This window comes from Bufo gargarizans, chromosome 1 (assembly GCF_014858855.1).
Source record: "Bufo gargarizans isolate SCDJY-AF-19 chromosome 1, ASM1485885v1, whole genome shotgun sequence".
Lineage (NCBI taxonomy): Eukaryota > Metazoa > Chordata > Amphibia > Anura > Bufonidae > Bufo > Bufo gargarizans.
This window is the reverse complement of record NC_058080.1, coordinates 95,444,136-95,465,874: the sequence shown is the minus strand read 5'-3', so window position 1 is coordinate 95,465,874 and position 21,739 is coordinate 95,444,136. Positions and strand designations below refer to the sequence as shown.

Genomic DNA, 21,739 nt, shown 5'->3' with positions numbered 1-21,739 from the left:
CCCTAAAAGTCCATACACCTTAGGCCTCATGCACACAAACGTTGTTGGGTTCTGCAAAAAATGCCGCTCGGATGCGGACCCATTCGCAATAGATGCAGACAGCACTCTGCATTGCTCTATTCCATGGCCCCGCAAAAAATTAGAACATGTCCTATTCTTGTCCGTTCAATTATGGATGGCCCATTCCGTAAATTGCGGAACGCACTCGGGCAGCATAATTGTTTTGCATATCCGTAATATGTGGACCGCAAAACACGGCGCTGTTGTGTGCATGAGGTTTTACTTAGATATTTCAGACTCCCTCATACACCTGCATCCTCAGCCTTGAGGAAAGGGGAATAAGCCGCTATATGACTCCTCTGGCGGAGGCCTCCATCTTGTGTGGATAAAGGCATTTTGAAATCTAAAGCTGCCCATGCAAATTCAATGCTAGCCGAACGACGGCTATCTCTCCCGTCTCCAAGCATCATGTGTACGGCCAGCATAACACGCCTGATCCTTCTTTCACCCACCATCTGATGTTAACAGAAAATAAGGGCACCTCACATTAGACAGCCGGCTGATCCCACCAAAATTGGCAGATTTGGCCAACTAGGCCCTTTATACATGGGCCATTGATCGGGAACGATCATAGCCCTGTGAACACATGCCACCAATCATAATCTGTCAGCAGCACATGGCGGCATGTAAGAAGGGAATGTGGCGCTCAGAAATGTAAACGGCATGAGGATGAATGATCGTATGACAAGTCATTCATCCCCACAATGTCTGGCCAACAGTTGCATACTTTTAAGAGTAATACCTCTGTTAACCTGCAAATTTGTCTGGCCACTGACCGCCGCAGTTGGGCTGCATGTATCTGCCGCTGTAAGAAAACCCAGACTGAAGGTGGATTTAGACAGGACGATTCTGCAGCTGATTCTCAGGAAGAAAGCGTTCCTTCCTGACAGTCGGCTGCTCGCTTAGTGACGAAGGCAGCGCATTTACATGCAGTGATCTCCTTCACTGTAGGAGGACGCTTTTTCGACCACACAATCTGCTGCCCAGAAACTATGATCAGTGGTGCCTCCATGAATGTCATGAAGGTGTATGGGCACCTTTAGGCTACTTTCACACTAGCAGCAGGACGGATCTGACAGGCTGTTCACCCAGTCGGATCCGTCCTGCCGCTATTTCGCCGTGCCGCCGGACTGCCGCTCCGTCCCCATTGACTATAAGCAGCAGTGCATGGCGAGAGGCCGTCGTACTAAAAGTACTGCATGTCCGAAGGAGCAGCGGTCCGGCTGCACGGCGAAATAGCGGCAGGACTGATCCCACAGGGTGAACAGCCTGTCGGATCCGTCCTGCCGCTAATGTGAAAGTAGCCTTAGCCATTCACCACTTATCTGCCCCGATTCCTCCATTACTGCAGAAAATCCCATCCTGATATAGCTATATTTCTCCTAACATCAAAGGTGGGGTTTGGCTTCTGAAAGGCCACTAGAGATCCTGAGCAGACCCTGCCAAAATAATGGTGAACTGCCATAACAAGACTAATGTCTGAGTCATTTAAGAGATCCCTTATTAGTCATGCATTACTAAACGGAGCCATCATGAATCCGGCACAGAGCGGTGTACACGGAGGTATACCGATCCCAACGTACGTGATCATACTGCTCAATATCGTGCCCGTCAGGGACTACCGTGCTCACTACCGAATGACAGATTACTTGGCACGCAACCAGCGCCAAGAACAAACTTAATTATCTGCTGTTATTTCAGCTCTGCTACATATAGGTGGACGTACTACACCAGGAACACACGCAGGATGATACGCTGAGCTAATATTTAATCAAGTAACTAAATTATTTACCATTCAGCATGAGAAGACTGTCCGTCCCCGGATGGGGGTAGTTCAAACGACCTGGAAAAAAAAAAAAAAAAGAATTGTTAAGTAACGGAGTTAAGTAATGTTCAGTGCTACACCCTGCATGTGATCCAATGGGACAAGCAGTCCGGAAATGTGCTGACCTCGGGAGATCTGCCCCCCACTTCCCCTGTACCCCCTCTGGATCCTGAGCAGCAGGCAGCTCCCCCTGTAGCCAATAAACCAACAGGCAGAAACATAATCCGCAAAAGAACAATTTCTTCATGTTGTGACATCAAGCTAACATTCCTGGTCCCCTGTGTGTCCCGCCACCTTCCAGCACCACACAAGGTGACCCAGGCCTCATAGGAGGTCATCGTCAATTTATTAAAAGGGTTTGTCGTCCATTTTCTTGTGGCTCAGCTTTCCTAGACCTCTGCACGTCCAGTGATACAGATGTGACCGCTACCTCTGCACACCCTTTACCTACTCCAGGTGGTTCCCTACAAATGTCTAGCTAGAAGACCCGTCACACGGAGACACTGGGCGGAAATTACTGCAAGTGCCTTAAAGAGAACCGGAAAAGTCACTGATTAACCAGACACTAGGGGGGACATTTACTAAGCATGTTGCGCCAGAATTATGGTTTAAAATGCGTCAAAAAGAATGGCGTTTTCATTTGCGCCAAAAATATCAACTGGTTTCTCCAGAATTTTCACCGTAAAGAATGCATCACGCATTCTAAAATGTCAAAGTGGGCGGGGCTATCAAATTTGCGCATATTATACACCTCATTTATCATCCTCTTATCGGCAGAAATAGCTCAAATTGTAGTTGACAATTAAGCCGTCTTATGTGGTGGTGTTTTGTGCAAAAAAGTCGCATTTATGGCAGAAAGATAGGACTTTTTGTCGAAAAGTCGCAATTATAAAAAGAAAGCCAACTTGTATTAAAACAGGACACATTTAGAAATGAGCGAAACTGCAGGGTTTTGTCAGTAAATTGACATCCAACAAAAATAAAACAACAACGCCCCGAGTCTGAGACAAAAGTCGCAATTTACCACTAGAAATGCTGCAAATATGTTCCAAATGTCTCAAGTGTGGTCTGGCAGTGGGGGGGGGTTTCTTAGTGCCATTGGTCACAAATAGAGAGAAATAGGTAATTCGCACCAAAAAAATACTAACCGCCACCCCCCCCCCCCCCTCATGTCTTGCAGGACTATCTCATCACTTAACGATCTGCTGCTTTATCCTGGAAAAAAAGTTATTTTAATCCATATGCAAATGAGCAGTTAAGTGCACCGAGGGCGGGCCCAAGCCACTCTGTGCACCCATGCTCCTGCTGTTACCTTTGGAAGCCCCTCTCTCTCCTTATGGATTGACAGGGCCAGGTTTCTACAAAGTCATCTGGCCCTGCCAATCAGGAAAGAGAAGGAGGGGCTGGCAGAGGAATCAGGAGGAGCAGTAGTGCACAGAGTGGCTTGAGCCCGCCCTCGGTGCACTTATTGCTCATTTACTTATGGATTAAAAGTACCTTTTATCCAGAATGAAACGCCATATCGCTAAGTAAATGATATCACTACATTCAGCTGAGCTAGCCCTACTAGACCTTGTGCCTGGTTTATGAGAAGTTCCTGGTGACAGATTCCCTTTAATCTGCTCAGTAAATCTAAGTTCTGGAGAACTTCTTCAAGAACCTTTGAACAACAAAATTTTAAGTCTATGTACAGTATTTCTCTGGCATTTAAAGGGTGTTCCGAGATTTTTTAACTGATCCTCTGGAAAGGTCATCAGTATCTGATGGGTGCGGGTCTGACACCCAGGACCCCTGCCAATTAGCTGTTGGAGAAGGCAGCGGTGATAACAGTAGAGCGGTGGCCTTCTCTCAGCTTCTACATTGTATAGTGGCTGTGCTTGGTATCGCAGCTCATCCGCATTCACTTCACTGGTGCTGAGCTATGGCTAGACCATGTGACCGATGAACGTGATGTCACATGGCCTAATGCCCAACCAGCGGCCCTCTAGCTGTTGCAAAACTACAACTCCCAGCATGCCCAGACAGCCTACAGCAGGGCATGTTGGGAGTTGTAGTTTTACAACAGCTGGAGGGCCACAGGTTGAGCATCCCGGGCCTATACTAAACTGCGAGAAAGCCGTGGCGTTACTGCGAATGTTGGTGCCTTCTCAAACAGTCCCAGGTGTCAGACCCCCCACCGATCAGATCGGATATCTTAAAGGGGTTGTCTCACTTCAGTAAGTGGCATTTATCATGTAGAGAAAATTAATACAAGGCACTTACTAATGTATTGTTATTATCTATATTGCTTCCTTTCTGGCTGGATTCATTTTTCTATCACATTATACACTGCTCGTTTCTATGGTTACAGACCACCCTGCAATCCATCAGTAGTGGTCGTGCTTGATGGAAAAATTAATCCAGCCAGCAAAGGAAGCAATATGGATAATATTTATAATAACTTTCTCTACATGATAAATGCAACTTACTGACGTGAGACAACCCCTTTTACTGGATAGGTTATTATCCAGTAAAGATGTCTGAAAACCCCTTTAAGGAGACACGTCCAAAAATGGCATTAGTACAGGTCTGTGGGCTAGGACCCTTATGAGAGGCGGCTCTTCAAACTTTAGCTTGAAGATAAAGGATCTCCAATGCTTCTGGTGTTTCAAAAAACTTTAATAAAACCATAACGCGCAAACGAGAGGTTTTACGAAACAGGAGGTCCACGTTACTGCACACTGGCTGTGTGTGTTTGCGCAACCACAAAATACATATTAGGAAAAAAATATCATTATCCGCTCAGGAAATGTGCTCCAGGTGATTTCAGAATTAGACTAACATTGACATAGTACTCCTACTGTGCCGCCCCGGCCCAAATGATCTTAAAATAAACACGAATAGGAGAATAAAGGACAATAGTTCATTTACACAGTCAACTCCACAGCTGTGAAAACCCAAAAAACAACTCGCCGCAAGGGTGCGAAATGGTAGTTAGTAAAAACAGAGGCAAGTGGGGGGATTCGTCACTGACCAGCGTTTCAGGCCGGTCTGTGATAATCCCGTGCACTGCCGGAGGCTGCTCACACCTAGTCATAAATTAGGTGCAACTCCGGCAGTCCGTGCCTCCAGCTGGCGTAGAGTTCAGTCTTCTTTAAGCCAGAAAGCTGGTGTAAAAGAAGATAAATATACATGGCCGCTAGCTTCGCCCGTCCCTGCCCTTGCCATGCCCTCACTTTGGAAAAGTGGCGAGGGGGGCACAGCAACATCATTTGCTCCAAAGTTTTTGTGCAAGTGGCATTAAAAAGTTTCCCCCCATGGGCTTTAGGTCCCATTCTTGTATAAGCACCACGCGACCGCTACATGGGCACTTCATCTGGGGAAGGAGCCACGCAATGTGTGATACGGATCCTAAATACAGCAGTAAGGTGTTCCTATAGAAGCAGGCAAAGTGCCACATTTTCATCTACAGTATATGGGAAAAAAATTGTACCGCGTTGTTCCCTAAAACCAAGTCACCCGTACATACTAAATGGTAAAACACTGGGTAACACTGACATGGAAAAGGACCTGGGAATTTTGGTGAACAGCAAACTAAGCTGCAAAAACCAGTGTCAGGCAGCTGCTGCCAAGGCCAATAAGATAATGGGTTGCATCAGAAGGGGCATAGATGCCCGTGATGAGAACATAGTCCTACCACTTTACAAATCACTAGTCAGACCACACATGGAGTACTGTGTACAGTTCTGGGCTCCTGTGAACCAGGCAGACATAGCAGAGCTGGAGAGGGTCCAGAGTAGGGCAACTTAAGTAATAACTGGAATGGGGCAACTACAGTACCCTGAAAGATTATCACCATTAGGGTTATTCACTTTAGAAAAAAGACGACTAAGGAGCGTGACGAGGGGACATCCTCTGCGTCTGGAGGAAAGAAGGTTTGTACACAAACATAGAAGAGGATTCTTTACGGTAAGAGCAGTGAGACTATGGAACTCTCTGCCGGAGGAGGTGGTGATGGTGAGTACAATAAAGGAATTCAAGAGGGGCCTGGATGTATTTCTGGAGTGTAATAATATTACAGGCTATAGCTACTAGAGAGGGGTCGTTGATCCAGGGAGTTATTCTGGTTAGAGTCGGGAAGGAATCTTTTCCCCTAAAATGAAGAAAATTGGCTGAGAGTGTGTTTCCCCTTGCTTTGGATGAACAGGATAACAGGCTGAACTGGATGGGTCTTTTTTTCAGCCTCACACCCCATGTTACTATGTATACCTTTATATGACTTTTTTGTTCTTTTTGTGTATAATACATAATGGTAGACCTTCCAAAATGCAATTAGGACTCCTGGCTGCCGGGCTGCGTGTACATCCAATGACCTGCTAGAGTGGATGGGAAGGGCGCGGGGTGTACTACAACACAAGAGTTTTCTGTGTGCGCCCAAACACACGCATAGACAAGATGCTCAGTCACAGGGGTGCGCTGTGAACCTCGTGCCTCACATTCCAGGCACTTTCTCCTCGGTTCTGCGGTGCTGCACACAAGATGCACTGTCCGTGCCTGTTTTGATTATTCCGATGAGAGGGGAGTTATTACGAGACACAAAGGCTTGCTTTCTTCCAGCAGAAGAATGTGCCTAGGAGTATACACATACACATTCCCAGCTATAGAGCCGGCCAGCGGCATGTAAATGTTAGCATTTATGAATCTGCATCTCCTCAGACCCTCCAAGACACAAGGACTACTCAGTGGCGGGGGCACCTACCTCACCCGGCAAGAACAAGCCAAGCCTTTCAAGGTTAGAAGGCACTGTGCCCGAGGCGAGATGTCGGTCATGAAAACACAAGAAAGGGACACTAAAGGGACGGGAATCATAAAGTGACTCATTTATAAAGCCCACAGCTCACCATCCAGCCACGGCTCTGTTCACTTTAGGACGTATTTTTCATTCGTGCGCCATCTGCATCCAAACTTTTTGCAGATAGCACGCTGACCCATTCATTTCTATGCGGCTATGCACACTGCCGTATTTTTTGTTACTGAACATTTCCTATTCCGACCGCGTTGCAGACGAGAAGAGCCATTTCTCTTAATGGGAGTGAAGAAAATGTAGAGTGCACATGGAATTTGGCAGATCCGTCGTTTGCAGACTTAAATTCGGACGCGCGTAAAGACTTATAATTGAAGCCGCAACGCTGTGTCACATCCGTCATGGAACAGATGACTACGCCACTGAACAAACCCCGCTGCGTTACAATGGGCTGAGCCCCTTGCCACAGTTCAATTACCAAGAAGCCCTGAAGAATTAAAGGAGCACTCCGATACACCATTTTATGCCTAGTGTAGAGTGTGCAAAGTCGGTGCATGATGCAGGGAATCCCTTTTTAAAAACCTTAGTCATGCTCCACCCCCTCAAGCCCCGTACTAGGCATAACACAGGTACTTTAAGGGGATGTATCATCAAAATGACCTATTGTTTAAATCAAGTTAGAGTTTTGTTATTTTGTATTTTTCCCCCGATCCTATCTTTATCAACTTCAACTCTGTTCTTTAAGAGCAGCCACAGATACTGTGGTAGGGACCTACATGGGAGAGTTGTCTAGGCATGCTCTGTGACCTGTGCAGAGGTCTGGAGGGAGTAGATAAGCTGTGATATCACCTATTGGGTATGGTGAATACTGTGTTATCTACACAGAGGTGATATCTGTCATTGTAATCCTGCTTGTGATAATAATGCGATGACAACTGAAAAGTTACCTGTACAGAACAGGAAGTCTGCACGTAGTTTTAGGCTCATCGGCCTGTGCAAAAAAATCATGGTTTTAGGTTTATTTATTTTTTAAACATAGATAGTGAAATGGAAAATTAAAAGAAAACTTGCCAAATCTTGTAAAAAACATGATTAGCATAAAAATTTGATTTAAATAATAAGTCATTTTGAATGACCTATTCCCATTACAGTAGCGGTCCCACCAGGACAAGGCATATCTTGTTCTCTACCTGCTTGGGAATGTGGAAGTCTCTACACAAGGTTCCCCTTCTATTAGCCTAAGAACAGAGCTGTTGCAAAGAGCATCTGTTGTTCCAAAGGACTCGGCGTGACCATGTGTGAAAAATATAACATTTCCCATAAGGGCATTATAGTATAATGAGAATACTGTCGTCCACACTACGCTCTCGTGGCTACCAGGTATAGGAGATCTCCGAGATCATAAGAACTTTTCATAAAGTCAGAAACAGCCAAGCGATTAGCCGAAAGATAGAACTTGGGAGGTTTCACTAACACCACAGCACAGAGATAAGACGTGGAATTTGGTGGAGTCGGTTACAGTCCTGAAATGTCAGGCCAGGGAGTGGATCAATAACCCCACTCACTCGTCCGGGGAAGACCCAAAGCAGCACCGTGATACTTCTACCTCACTCGCACCCTAGGGGCTCATTCACACGACCGTAGGTGTCCTGTTGGCCTAACAGGCCGTAAGGACAGGATCTTTCCTGTATTTAATCCAAAACTGGATACCCATTCTTTCCAGCCATGGGCATTTATCAACTATTTTCTGGAAAGGAGGTAAACGCTAGCTCGGCAGGGGTTGGATACAGCGGATAAGCGGTGTACTCTGCCGTTTCAGTCAGTGGCCATATATTCGACTGTCACTTTATTCAAACTCCTCCTCGCTGTGGACTCCCCGTCCTCCATTCTGGAGATTGGTGGGGGTCCCACTGGTTGGACCTTCACTGATCTAGTACTTATAACCCATCCAATGAATAAGAGATAAATGCTCCCAGCCCTTTTAAGCTCTACATAAGAATCTGTTCACACTCGAGCTGGGTTCTCTTCTGTCAGGCTTGAATGAAATGCTTTTGATGCCCTGAACACTAGAGTCCGCTAGGCGCCATGATGGCCGTCTGAACAAAGCCATCACCCGTTATCATTCACTACACAGCCACGTTTTGGACAGAAGCGAGATAAGCATAGCAACATACAGTATTCACATACACGCCAACAGATATTCACATTATTTACCTGGAAAGTCTACTCACCTTTTAAGGGATCATGTTCAGCTCTCATGATTTCAATGAGGGAGTTTTCCAGTGAGTGCATATTCAAGCTGTCATACATTCGGCTACGATCCTAGAAGAGAACAGCAGCAGATCTGTATTAGTATGTCATAGTCTACGGTGATCAAGTACAATTTGGAGTTGTTTTCTGGTACACAGTAAGGTAACATAAGATATTATAATGGAACAGCCCAGTAATGTTCTAGCAGTGTAATGATGCACATATCACAAGCAGGAGACAGGGAAGGCAGGCTGAAGCTGGATCACATAGGAATAAGAACAGACTGTCCACACAGCACTCACAAACAGCAGACAGGCAGTCAGTCAGGGGAGTGTTAGAATCTTCTCCTGGGCTTACCCTGCCTTCCCTGCTCCCTGCTTGTGATTAATAGATTTCTCACTTTCAGAGGAGAGCAGTGTGAATACACACCAGAATACACAGCTGTGCATCATGTGAACTAGGGGACGGAAGTGTGATGAGCCTCCACCCCCCCCTGCCTCTGGAAAGCCAACGGCATCATGGGAAATGAAGGCTGAAGGGCGACACATGAGATTACATTAGGGGGAACCATATCAGAGAGGAAGAAGGGGCTAAATAAGTAGATGACTCAAGTATGGCACATCAAGTAGATCCGTGTACTACAGCCTCTACGTTATGCTGGAGTGCTTCCTTATTATAAGGATATCAGAAGTCAACTAAAAGTATATATAAACCCCTTGTGATAAGGGTCACAGTAAGACATGATGGCTTTAGTTTTTGGTCTTTCTATATTATCACTAAACTATATACAGTGTGTGTGTGTGTATATATATATACACACATATATGCACACACACATACGCGCTATATACATAAATCAGGTCGTCCTATTTGGGGACTCATCCTCTTTACGTCTGTCAGGAGGTATCTGGCATTTCTGAAATATCTTCCATAGCCGAGTAGCGACGCAGGAGACCTCCAGGAAAATAAATTGTCAGCCTGGCTAAAATAAACATACGGCAATTTTTGATAAACCTGGTGGAAAAATCCCCCCCTTTAAACATCTGGCGAGTGTACGAAAGACTATTTATACCAGAGAGGAAGCACCGTGTCCAGATCTCATTACTAGATATACAAATATAATCTGTAAAATACCTATGAAGGTATAGGACGGAGAAGAAACGCTGGTACTGTATTTAGAATGGTGCGCTGTTCTATTTCTGTAGCATCTGGTATTTCCTCTTATGCACTATATGGGGATCCATATAAGTGGCATACCTCTTATTTCATTTCAGGGGTGTACAACAAGTTTTTTTTCTCATACGTGTGAAAAAAAAAAAAAAGTGATCAGATATGATAGAGGTATGAGGGGAGGCTACGGTGCCTAAAAGTGCAGCGGGGACTACATACTGTATTGTACAGGGTCTGTGCACACAGCGTTGTGGCTGTCGGGGTATGCTGAGACTTGTGGTTATACACAGTTTGGGGGGTCAGTGCTTTAGAGTAGGTTGCCTGTAATGTTAACAGTCTTCGGCTATGTTCACACTGGTATTAGGGGCTCCATAATCAGTTCCAAATTATCTTAAGGGCAGCATCAAAGTGGCAGAAATCCCACAGGCCTCATTATAAGGCTCTTTTCACACTTCTGCTGAAAGCTCCATCGTATTTCGTTGAGACGTCAATGGCCTCTGTTGAGCATTATTTTCATTTTTCTGCTCCTGTGTCAGAAGTGTGAACACAGCCCAAGGGATCTGTGGTGCAATGGATGCAGAACAGTGTCCGGACGCTGCGTTTCACGTGTGAGGCGGTATACGGTGTGGGTGCCTAAACGATGCCCAGTATATAAAATCCAACAAGCCTAATTTACGAGGCTCTGTAGGACAACGCCTCAAACTGCCGCTGAGTGGAAAAGTGAAATCAAACTGGAAGGCAACAATTTCTGAGCTGGAATCGTATTTCAGAGAGATAATCAGATTATCCTTATTAAGTCCGCTCTGTGCACCACTCGGCGCTTTTTAATACAGAGGGGCATTGTTGTGGGAGATTACAAGTCCTTCCATAGGGCTCCACATCATGGGCCTTCACAGCCAGGGACGCCGCCGAGACCAGTCCCTGAACAAACAGCCGACCAATTAGAAGAAGACATTAACGAGTCATTTGGGAATGAAGGTCAATATGATAATACAGTAAATAGTACTGCACACAAATATCTGCTCCGTACCCTCCTCGTCTACAACACATTCATACAGAACACAATATTCATCTCCTGTGGATTATATAGCACCAACGTACTCCATAGCGCTGTACACAGTCATTCCCAGTACCAAACAAATCCAACGTCACCTAAGAAACATTAGGCCCAATTAAAGGGGTTATCCAAGATTAGCGGCGATCCCATGCGGCCACCACTTCCAGGATCACGTGCCGTACATTGGGCACATTACTGCAGCACTCCACCAGTAAGACACATGAAAGTTTGCAACAAAAAAAGCACCTAAAGGACTCTCAGACTATGAGAAACAAGATTCTCTGGTCTGATGAAACCAAGATTCTGAGCATCATGTCTGGAGGAAGCCAAGCATCTCTCATCGCCTGCCAAACACCATCCCTACAGTGGAGTATGGTGGTGGTAGCATGATGCTGTGGGGTGTTTGTCACTGGTTGGAACAGGGAGACTGGACAGAGAGGAGCAAAGTACAGAGATATTCTTAATGAAAACCTGATCCTGAGAGCTCTGGACCTCAGACTGGGCTGAAGGTTCACCTTCCAACAAGACAATGAGGGCCATTTACAAAGACCGATGCTATTGGAGAAAGCACCAAATTTATGATGAGGCTCGGGCCTTGTCAAATCAGATGCACCGCCGGCAGTCCGTGCGCCTGGAGTAAAAACGACTATAGCCCCTGACTGGAGTATCCCTGTTTCCAATGTAAATGTGTAGGGCCTGATGTTCTGGCCCCCGTCACCCCCTCGTGGTCAGCATTGCGCAAAAACACCCATGCACCCATTTAACAAAAATTAAAAGTCACAAAAGACCTTCCGAACACACTGTATACCGGTGCTATCCCCCTGCTGCACCCCTGGGAGGCGACCATAGCACTGATACCTCTTCTGCTTCTGGTCCTGCCAAATTCCACACTATACTGTCATATGGGTTAGGGCTCAGGCACATGGCCGTAGCCGTGTGCATTTTGCAGAATGTAAAGAACTGTCTATAGAACCCTCTATAGAACTGTCCTAGGATAGGACATGTTCTATATTTTTGTGGACGCAACGGACATACAGATGTGGACAACACTCGGTGTGCTGTCCGCATCTTTTGCGGCACCACTGCAGTGAATGGGTCCGCATCCGACCCTCAAAAAATGTGGATCGGATGCGGACAAAAACAATGGAAGTCTGCTTGAGTCCTTAGACGTGTGTAATCAAATTAGGAGATATTCTAGATTACTGGATACCGAATGAAAGGAACGGTGCTCTAGACGCAGTCGTATCACATTACTCTGGGTGACGCAGTGAGGCGGCGGAGGGAGGAGGCCTGGAGCTGAATGCACCATGTGAGAAGGACAGCTCAAGGTGAACGGCACAGCGACACAAGCATCCAGATTTACTGACCGGCCGGAAATAGCATGTGCACCGCAATATGGATTTATGGATATTACACAGACACAGGCCACTACACGCTTTTATTTTAATTCATGCGTATTATAGAATTTTTTTTTCTTTTAACCACTGCAAATATCCAATTTTAACTCCTTCCTATCCAAGCAAGCTAGAGTAAGGTCCTGTGTATGCAGCTGTTACAGAAATCCTTATAGCGGTTGTCCCCCCCAGTTTTTAAACCAGCACCTGGCTCCGAATACCTCTGTAATGACACGTGCCCACTGAGTTATTCACTAAAATGTATCTGTATAGCGCCACCTGCTGTCTGCTTCTCATTGAGGTGGACGCACATGCTCATTTCTGACCTTCAATTGCCCCCTGAGCTGTGACAGGGAGAGCTGCAGCTGAAAGGACACACCCCTGAGATGCCAGCTAAATGTAGCAGAGCAGTTGGCGTAACGCATGGGGAGAGGTCAGGATCCGTAATATCTTTGTTGCAAAGAGATTGTCACCTACTATAAGAGGTCTTAATTTTTCATTCTTTACAGTAATCATAGGATAACCCCTTTAATACAGGACTCACAGCCTGCAATGTGCCCGTATCATACCTCCATGGGTGTCTATGGGTCTGTTTTCATAACTACTTGCGTTCCCCATTGTGGACCATCTGTTCTTATGACGATGCTGTGCCATTCCTTTATTATTCCTACTAGAAGTTAGACCTTTATTACTAGCTGTCCACAATGCAGGTCCAGATGGGTGTTACCAGTAGAGGGTGTGTCCCTTCAGTCTGACAATATCCAATCAATGCCAGCCTGTGCAAGGATCCACCCCCAATTGGTAACACCCATCTGGCGGATGGCTCCATGATTATGCCACGACTGGTGACTACAGCTGATCCTCTGCCACTTTGCACCAGCCCGCTTAGATGGTTACCTTTATAACTCTGTCCCTGATCTGCCGGGTTACTCTGCCATGTTGATGACGGCTCGCGATTCATGGGTGGCACTTTGACTGACAAATCTTCTGTGTACTTCCAGACGTAGATGAAGTAAATGGCAGCAGAGGACTCGCTGAACGGACAGGAATGATCTTTATGGCAATTATCCTTACGATTTGCAAAATTCCGAGCAATCATAACGAGGATCCACACGACCGCACTGCGGGTCATGGACCCTTCTTGGTGGCACATGGAGTCGCCATTATGGGCCAGCAGACAATACGCAGGGCGCTGTGCGGTGCCTGCAAGCACTGATTTGGACATGGCAGCTCCATGTACATCGTACATACACTGGTTGTAATATGATTAGAAGAATTGTGGGGGGTCCAATCTTAACGAGTAAAGGTACTGGACCTGGTGAAGGTCTGGGGAGGCAGCTGCAGTAAATCGGCACACGACGGATAGACTATCTCCAGGGAATATTTACTCACTGCCGTCCTTTCTATTTTAATAGCAATAAAATAGACATAAAATGAACAAACAAAACGCGGGGCCAAGAAAAAGGTGTCGGCCTGTAAATCCCACGGCCACGTATAAAGAGCGATACCAGCGTGATGCGACATTGCCTCCAAACAATTCACTGCACACCTGCTGCCTTCACAGCTCCTGCCAGCAGCAGCCAGCTGTCCTGTGCGGCAGCCAAAAGGTTAATGGGGCAGAATTCCACGTACCCCCTCCCCCACCAACGTTTCCATGCACTCGGGGCAGGTTTACACGCTCTAGCTGCCACATGCGTCCAAAACTCTGCGCACCCACGACAGTGGCTCCACGGTATGGCAGGTGAAGCTGAGGTCTTACCTTTCACCTCCGGATGCAGCAGTTCTGTGTAAGCTCAACCTTTGCAGGTTAACACGGGAATCATTTCATTTACATGTTCCACCTGTAATCAATGCAACCACAAGAAAAAAAAAAAAAACGCAGCAAAACCGTGTGGTTTTAGGCTAGGTCTACACGACGACATTTGTCGCGTGACAATACGTTGCACCAATGTCGCGCAACAATTTTTATAATGGCAGTCTATGGTGTCGCACTGCAACATGCTGCAACTGCAACGCGAAAGTCGCAAAAAAAATCCATCTCAAATGTTGCAGTGCGACACCATAGACTGCCATTATAAATATTGTCGCGCGACATTAGTGCAACAAAATGTCACGCGACAAATGTCGTTGTGTAGACCTAGCCTTAACTGCACCTGAACTGCTACATCTGAATACAGCCTAAGGGCTCATGCACACAAACGTACTTTTTGAACACGTCCGTTCCATTTTTTATGAGGCTCGTATGCAGAACCATTCACTTCAATGGGGCTGCAGAAAAAAAAGTGCATTCTGTGTCCGTATGTTCCCATGTCCGTTCCACTTACAAAAAGAACATGTCCTATTACTGTCCGCATTACAGACACGGATAGGACTGTTCTATTCTAGAAGGGGCCAGCTGTTCTGTTACGCAAAATGCAGAATGCACATGGCCGGTAGCGGACTACAAAACAACAACGGATGTGCGTATTACATCCGTTTTTTTGAAGACCCATTGTGACACTGCCTATTCTTGTCTGCCAAATGAACAATAGGACACATTCTATATTTTCTGTGGGACTGCCGAACGGACGTGCGGATGCAGACAGTGCGCAGTGTGCTGTCCACATCTTTTGCGGCCCCACTGACATTAAGGGTCCATTCACACGTCCGTTGTTTCTTTCCTGATCTGTTCCGTTTTTTGCGGAACAGATCTGGACCAGTTCTGTACCCATTCATTTTCAATGGGTCCTGAAAAAAAAATCAGACATTGAGCTGTCCGATTTTTTTCAGGACCCATTGAAAATGAATGGGTACAGAACTGGTCCAGATCTGTTCCGCAAAAAAACGGAACAGATCAGGAAAGAAAAAACGGACGTGTGAATGGACCCTTATGGGTCCGTGTCTAATCCGCAAAAAATGCGGACTGATAATATGGTCGTGTGAATGGAGCCTTAGGTTGCGGCCACGCGGGGCAGATTTTGCAACGGATTTGACACAGTGAATTGCGGAGCGGTGGATATTTGCAGCATAAATTAACGTACTGCGGATGTGAAATCAACACCGCAGATCGGTTTACTCTGCAGAGAATCTGAAGTGTATCTGTCATGAGTGGAAATACCCTAAGACAGGAATGCTCAACCTGCGGCCCTCCAGCTGTTGTAAAACTACAACTCCCATCATGCCCTGCTGTAGGGGCATGCTGGGAGTTGTAGTTTTGCAACAGCTGGAGGGCCTCAGGTTGGGCATTCTTGCCATGAGGGATCATTTCCACATAAAACCACCCTGGATCTCCAGCAGCTGGCACTGCCCAATGAATGTCCCTTTCAAACAGATACATAGCAATTGTGAGTCCCCCAGCATGCTGAAACCTAGCAGATAAGCGCCGTGCTGATCATCCTGCCATGAAATATTCATCTATCTTGTCCCACTGGAAACAAAAGGTTTTTACTGCACATCAAAACCAACCAAGCAAGAAGCAAACCGTCTAAATTCTGCAAAACTACCCAGGCAAATAATCCAAAAACAGCTGAGCTGGATGGAAGCGGCATGGATCCTCTGCCTTATCTCCATTTCCCTGGTCTTGTCTCTGCCAGTGCTACCTCTGTGCCCGCTATAGCTTTAATTCTTAATTTGCTGATTTACATTTTCCATCCCACCTGCCGCTGAGATATACTGGGCAAATTAGCGTCACATATTTGAGGTTGGCATCTGGCAAAGGAGAAATTCAAAAGAATAATAGGTGAATCTAATAGCCCATTGTATTCTGTGGGATGGCTAACTGAGAAGATACCGCCGCTCATCTCTTGTGGTATACGTTGGAAGGATCTCCGGATATATGGGCAGTGACCTGCTGGTTCACTGCTAAACGGTTAATGCCATGGTTCACACTTTAAAAGAGATTACTGAGATGATCTGTGCACCATGTATCCCAAACGGCTATGTATAAGTAGGAAATAGTTAACTGGCAATTGTTCGCTACAGCTGCCTGGTAGTGGGCTGACAGTCTGGTACTGAACAGGCAAGAGTCAGGCCTATTTTGTGTGCCCTGCTGAAAAGTAGGCCAAGACAGAAGTTATCCAGGAAAACACCATTCCTGGGGGGAAAACTGCTAGAAAAGCTACTTTGCTTAGGATTATACCCTGAGAGAAGAATGTTTACAGAAGGTTGAGGACCATTAAAAAAGGTATACAGTGGCATACAGGTATACAGTGGCATCCATTGCCCATAGGCTCCCATGTTCAAAAATATATACGTTTTCACTGCTACATTAAAACAGATACGGCAAAAACGGGTATATACCAGCTCGACGGAGACTAAAAGAGCACACTTTTGGCCTCTACATGGTTTTGGTGTATTCACCTGGTGTTTTCCCATCATATACGGCATACATGCACAGTGTAAAAGCCTAAGCATGGGGCGTGAATATACCACATCACCCGCAATAGGTTGTACTGCAAGCCACATGTGTCAGAAGGTGGGGGAGGGGACGCTCGGTTTCTGTAGTCATCCCAAAGAACCCAACACCACTAGATTATACACGACTATGAGATTGCAGGAGCAGAACATTGTATTCACACGTGATCCCAATCCCAACACTGCAACATGCAAGCCCGGCCTAATTTATCTGCCAGATGGAGACGGGGACTCATTGTCCGATTTTAGTCCACGATCTGCGCGTCCACAACTTGTACCAAGAAAAACTCAAATTTGCAGATGTTTGTTCAACAAGGGCCACATCAGAGATCTGCAATATAGAAGGCTTCCCCTGGCAATCACTCTGACACATGTACACGGCTGAAATGCGCTAGCTACAGCATAACGGCAAGAAGCGCCAAGAACAAGTCAAGTGTATCCATTTTTATGCAAATCAGGTTCATTTGTTGCACCAAGGGCAGCGCATTTCTAATCTGCTGGTTTTTTAATTCTGAAGCATTTTCTAGGTCAATATCGTATGCAAATCGGGGAGGGGGGGACTTCCCCATGTGGAGTGGACTTGTCAAAATTGTACTACAGTCTAAGTGCTCCGTCCGGAAAAAACTATGTACGAAGTGATGTATGGGGTGAAAAAATGGTAACTGTGGGGATCATGTCCGAGCACATTGGATCTGAGCAGCCCTTACAGGGGTTGTGTCATGAAGCATATGCTACATTTTTCAAACTAGCACCTGGATCTGAATATTTTTGTAATTTCATGTAATTAAAAATTTTGTATAGCCTCTGAGTTATTCAATAAAATGTATCTGTATAGCGCCACCTGCTGTTTGTTCTTTTCCTTATTTTGTGTCCGTCTCACTGAGGTGGTCGAACATGCTCAGTTTAAATCTTCAACTGCCACCCACCATCGGTTCTGTTAGAAGCTGTGGCAGTTACAGGGAGAGAGCTGCAGCATTAAGGACACGCCCCCTGAGCTGCAGCATTAAGGACACGCCCCCCCTAAGCTCCCAGGTTAATGATTATCTAGCAGAGCAATGAATGGGGAGATCTCTGAATCCGGGCGAGGTACAGGGCTGGTTCTAGCTTTGTTGGAAAGAGGTCGTCATGTCCTATATCAGGCATGCTCTAACTGCGGCCCTCCAGCTGTTGTAAAACTACAACTCCTACAATGCCCTGCTGTAGGCTGATACCTGTAGGCTGTTTGGGCATCCTGGGAGTTGTAGTTTTGCAACAGCTGGAGGGCCACAGGTTGAGCATGCCTGTCCTATATGATGCGATTTTTTTTTTTTTTACATTATGGCATAACCCCTTTAATCATCTGAACACAGCATCACTATAATTTAGGAGTATTAGGACACACTGCCAAATCATACAACAGCGCTCGCTTTCTATTTCACTGCAGAGCGCTGACCGAGCTGTGGATCCATCAATATGTCACCAGTTCAGTTGTCACACTTCAATAAATACAGGAATGAAGTGACCTAGAACACAGAAAGCCAGTAACTGGGGGGGGGTCAAGGGGCAGCTAAATACGCAAAATAATGTAAAGGAAAGAGGTCCACAATCACAGCCGGGCTCGCACACAATGCGTTATTTACACTGCTCACGACTGTCAATCACCAGTGCAAAAACACAACAGCAAACTGCACGTACACCTGCTCAGTGCACAGCGGGGGGCACAACCTGCTGGACTTCGGGTATGCCCACATTAGCCAGTGCATGCACTCAAAGGGTCTATTCCTCCCAACGCCTGGGCTGAAACACAGCGGGGGAGCAAATGCTATGGGGGTTGTGGGGGACAGTGGTTACAAAATGGTGCACTGATATCAAATCTACAGGGTGTATATATAGGGGAAAATCATGTGTCTGGCCTAGATTTTAGCCACATTTTGTACATAATTGTGCTACTTTTTGCCATTTTTTATAGCGTAAAAAATCTACGCTAGCTCATCTTTGCTTTTCTGGCGCATGGACTGGCAGAAAATGCCCAGAATTTATCAAGAGGCCTGAATCGTATGGGATTAAAAGGGGTTTACTGAGATTACCTATCTTCAGATCGGTGGGGGGGGGTCTAACACCTTGGACCCCCTGCCAATCCGCTGTTAGAAGAGAACGCAGTTATCCGGTGACCGCCGCGGCCTCTCCCTAGGCCAGTGACGTCACATTTATTGGTCACGTGGCCCAGGCCAGGCGCAGCCAAGTGATACCAAGCACAGCCACTATATCCAATGGACAGAGCTGTTCTTGGCAAGGTGCGAGGAGAAGGCTTTGCTTAAAGGATCCCAGCACCCCACAATCAAGTGTTTGAAAAGGACGCGACACCCAAGTGATTGCTGTGAAGGCCCGGGGGGGGGGGGTAAAACAATCTTCTATTTACAGAGGCAGGCTGCAGGCAGGACAGAAAAAGGCATTATTCCCGGAGAACCCCTTTAAGCTGTCTACACAGATTAGATTATTTTGTAATGTGTAGGAGGAGCTGCCAGACACCCTCAACATCTGCTCTCCATCAGCAAAGGACCAGATAAAAAAAATCTAATATAGTCCTAGACACTTAGGCGGGTGTCCACATTCAGGTTTTTGAAAGCAAAGCCAGGAGTGGATTCAAAATCCTGGTCATGTCCTCCATTCATGATGCGGCTTTGGCTTCAAAAAGTGCATCAAGGAACCTGAACGTGGAAACCCAGCCCAAAACAAAAACTCTGTCTTGCTCTGGGTGCAACGTGATGTAATGTTTTTGACGTCATGGATCAGGAGAACGGCCAGGAAGAGGACAATAGCGTCCGATCTCTCTATAATAAACTGAGGGAACAGGTGGTGGAGTGTCCCGAGTAGCTCATAATCCAAGAAACCGGCCAGTGCAAAACGGTTTGTAGTTATGGTCACAGACTCCCCAGGGCTAAGGAGAAGACTCTATGGATGCATCAGGCCCTGGTCTACAAAGGTGGAAACAATGAATATTTAACTACTACAGACTGGAGGCAAACAATGCTGCATTGCTAGGTCACAAGGAAGGAAGATGCCCTCTAAATACCAGGCCTTGTAAGGACAAAAGGACTAAGGACGGCAGCTGACACCAGTGTATCCAACCCTGGCTGAAATCACATCACCCTCCTGAAGACGAAGACCACCACATGCCAGACCACTGAGCTGTATGGACGAGATAAAGTATTAACCCATGTGCCCCTACTGCTCAGTAACTTACAACTGAGTACTTAAAACCTTAAAGGGAATGCGTCACCTTTATTTTTTACCAATTAAAACCAGATACTGAAAAAAAATATATTATAATCTGACTGTAGATTTTTTTTTAATTCTATTTCTGGGCCTGATTATGTGGCCAGCCATCTTGCCTGAGCTGTAATAACAGCATTTAGAGATATGCTTTACAGCAGCCCCCTACACACACAATAGACTGGTGATGTTTATCGACATCCATGGGAGAGTTTTCAAGGCATGCTCCATAACCTTTGCAGAGGTCATTGTGCAGGGAGGGGGGGGAGGTGAGCTGTGATGTCACCTATGGTGAATAATAATAATATTTATATAGCGCCAACGTATTCCGCAGCGCATTACAGTTCCAATGGTAGATACGGTGTTATCTATATACAGGCGATATTCTGTCAATGCAATCCTGCCTATGATAATGAGACTACTGAAAAGCATAAAGTGAGGGCGTTTATTAGGCTTACTGATCAGTGTGAAAACTGCAGGATGTTAGGATTTTTTATTTATATTTTTTTAAATATAGGTGACATGGAAAAAATTTTTTTAATAAAATCTACAAAGATTGTAAAAAAAAAATAAAAAAAAATAGATGTTTAACATTAAAACTTCATTTAAACAATAGTTTTTTTTTCTGAGGAGGCCACGGACCGATTTTTAAAAGGTTATTAAATAGAATTTATTAAGCCCGGCATTAAAGCAAAGTTTGTCAGAGTGATAGGAGCCAAATGTACTACAAGGCTAGCGTGGCCGCAGATTTGCATTTTCTGCCTTTAATAAAGATTTGTGCCCTTGACTGGTTAACTCCACCCAACGACAAGAACTATCATTAAACATGGGGGCATGCAGGACACACCTGTTCAGCACTATGCAATCTTGTATATACCCCCCCACCTAATCAGCTACGGACATACTACCGTCCTTGTGTGACATACGGGCTACAATAGCTATATTTATCCATAGACACAGAAGATAATTCCTCCGGAACTAAGCTGGTTTCACCCAGTTTAAGGACTCTGCAATTATCCCAAAGCCATTCTTACTGCCCATAGGAAAACAAAGCTGACAAACACGCTCGCCCTTCACAGCAGAACGGCCATGTAAGGCATTGAGTGCATGCAGGAGGATGGCATCCTGCCAGGGGAAGACTGCCACTGAGCACACCTGCTTCACTGGCAGCCACACTGAATGTGCATCGGCTCCATGGGTTTGAAGCCCGGGATATATTCGGTATGGGTAACCTGAGGATCTGCAAATGATGTGAAATTTACATACTGTGTATAGGATATGCTGGAGCCACAACTATTAAAGGGGTATTCTTATTCCTGAATGTTATGGCATATTGGTGGGCTATTAGTGTGGGTCTTAGGCTACTTTCACACTAGCGTTTGTCGGTCTGCTTGTGAGCTCCGTTTGAAGGAGCTCACGAGCGGACCCGAACACCTCCATCCAGCCCTGATGCAGTCTGAATGGAGCGGATCCGCTCAGACTGCACCAGTCTGGCGGCGTTCAGCCTCCGCTCCGCTCGCCTCCGCACGGCCAGGCGGACAGCTGAACGCTGCTTG

General features: G+C 46.0%; 1 protein-coding gene across 6 annotated transcripts in view; it reads right to left on the bottom strand.

The window, feature by feature from the left end:
• The window catches only part of CPEB2 (cytoplasmic polyadenylation element binding protein 2), an 83,987-nt gene that overhangs the window by 38,921 nt on the left and 23,327 nt on the right, over positions 1 to 21,739 (bottom strand). For all 6 annotated transcript variants that reach the window (XM_044296705.1, XM_044296716.1, XM_044296727.1 and 3 more), the window contains exons 3-4: positions 8,900 to 8,990; positions 1,853 to 1,903 (exon numbers count right to left, since the gene is read on the bottom strand). In XM_044296705.1, coding sequence (XP_044152640.1) covers positions 1,853 to 1,903; positions 8,900 to 8,990 — 142 coding nt within the window. The remainder of the gene's footprint in view (positions 1 to 1,852; positions 1,904 to 8,899; positions 8,991 to 21,739) is intronic.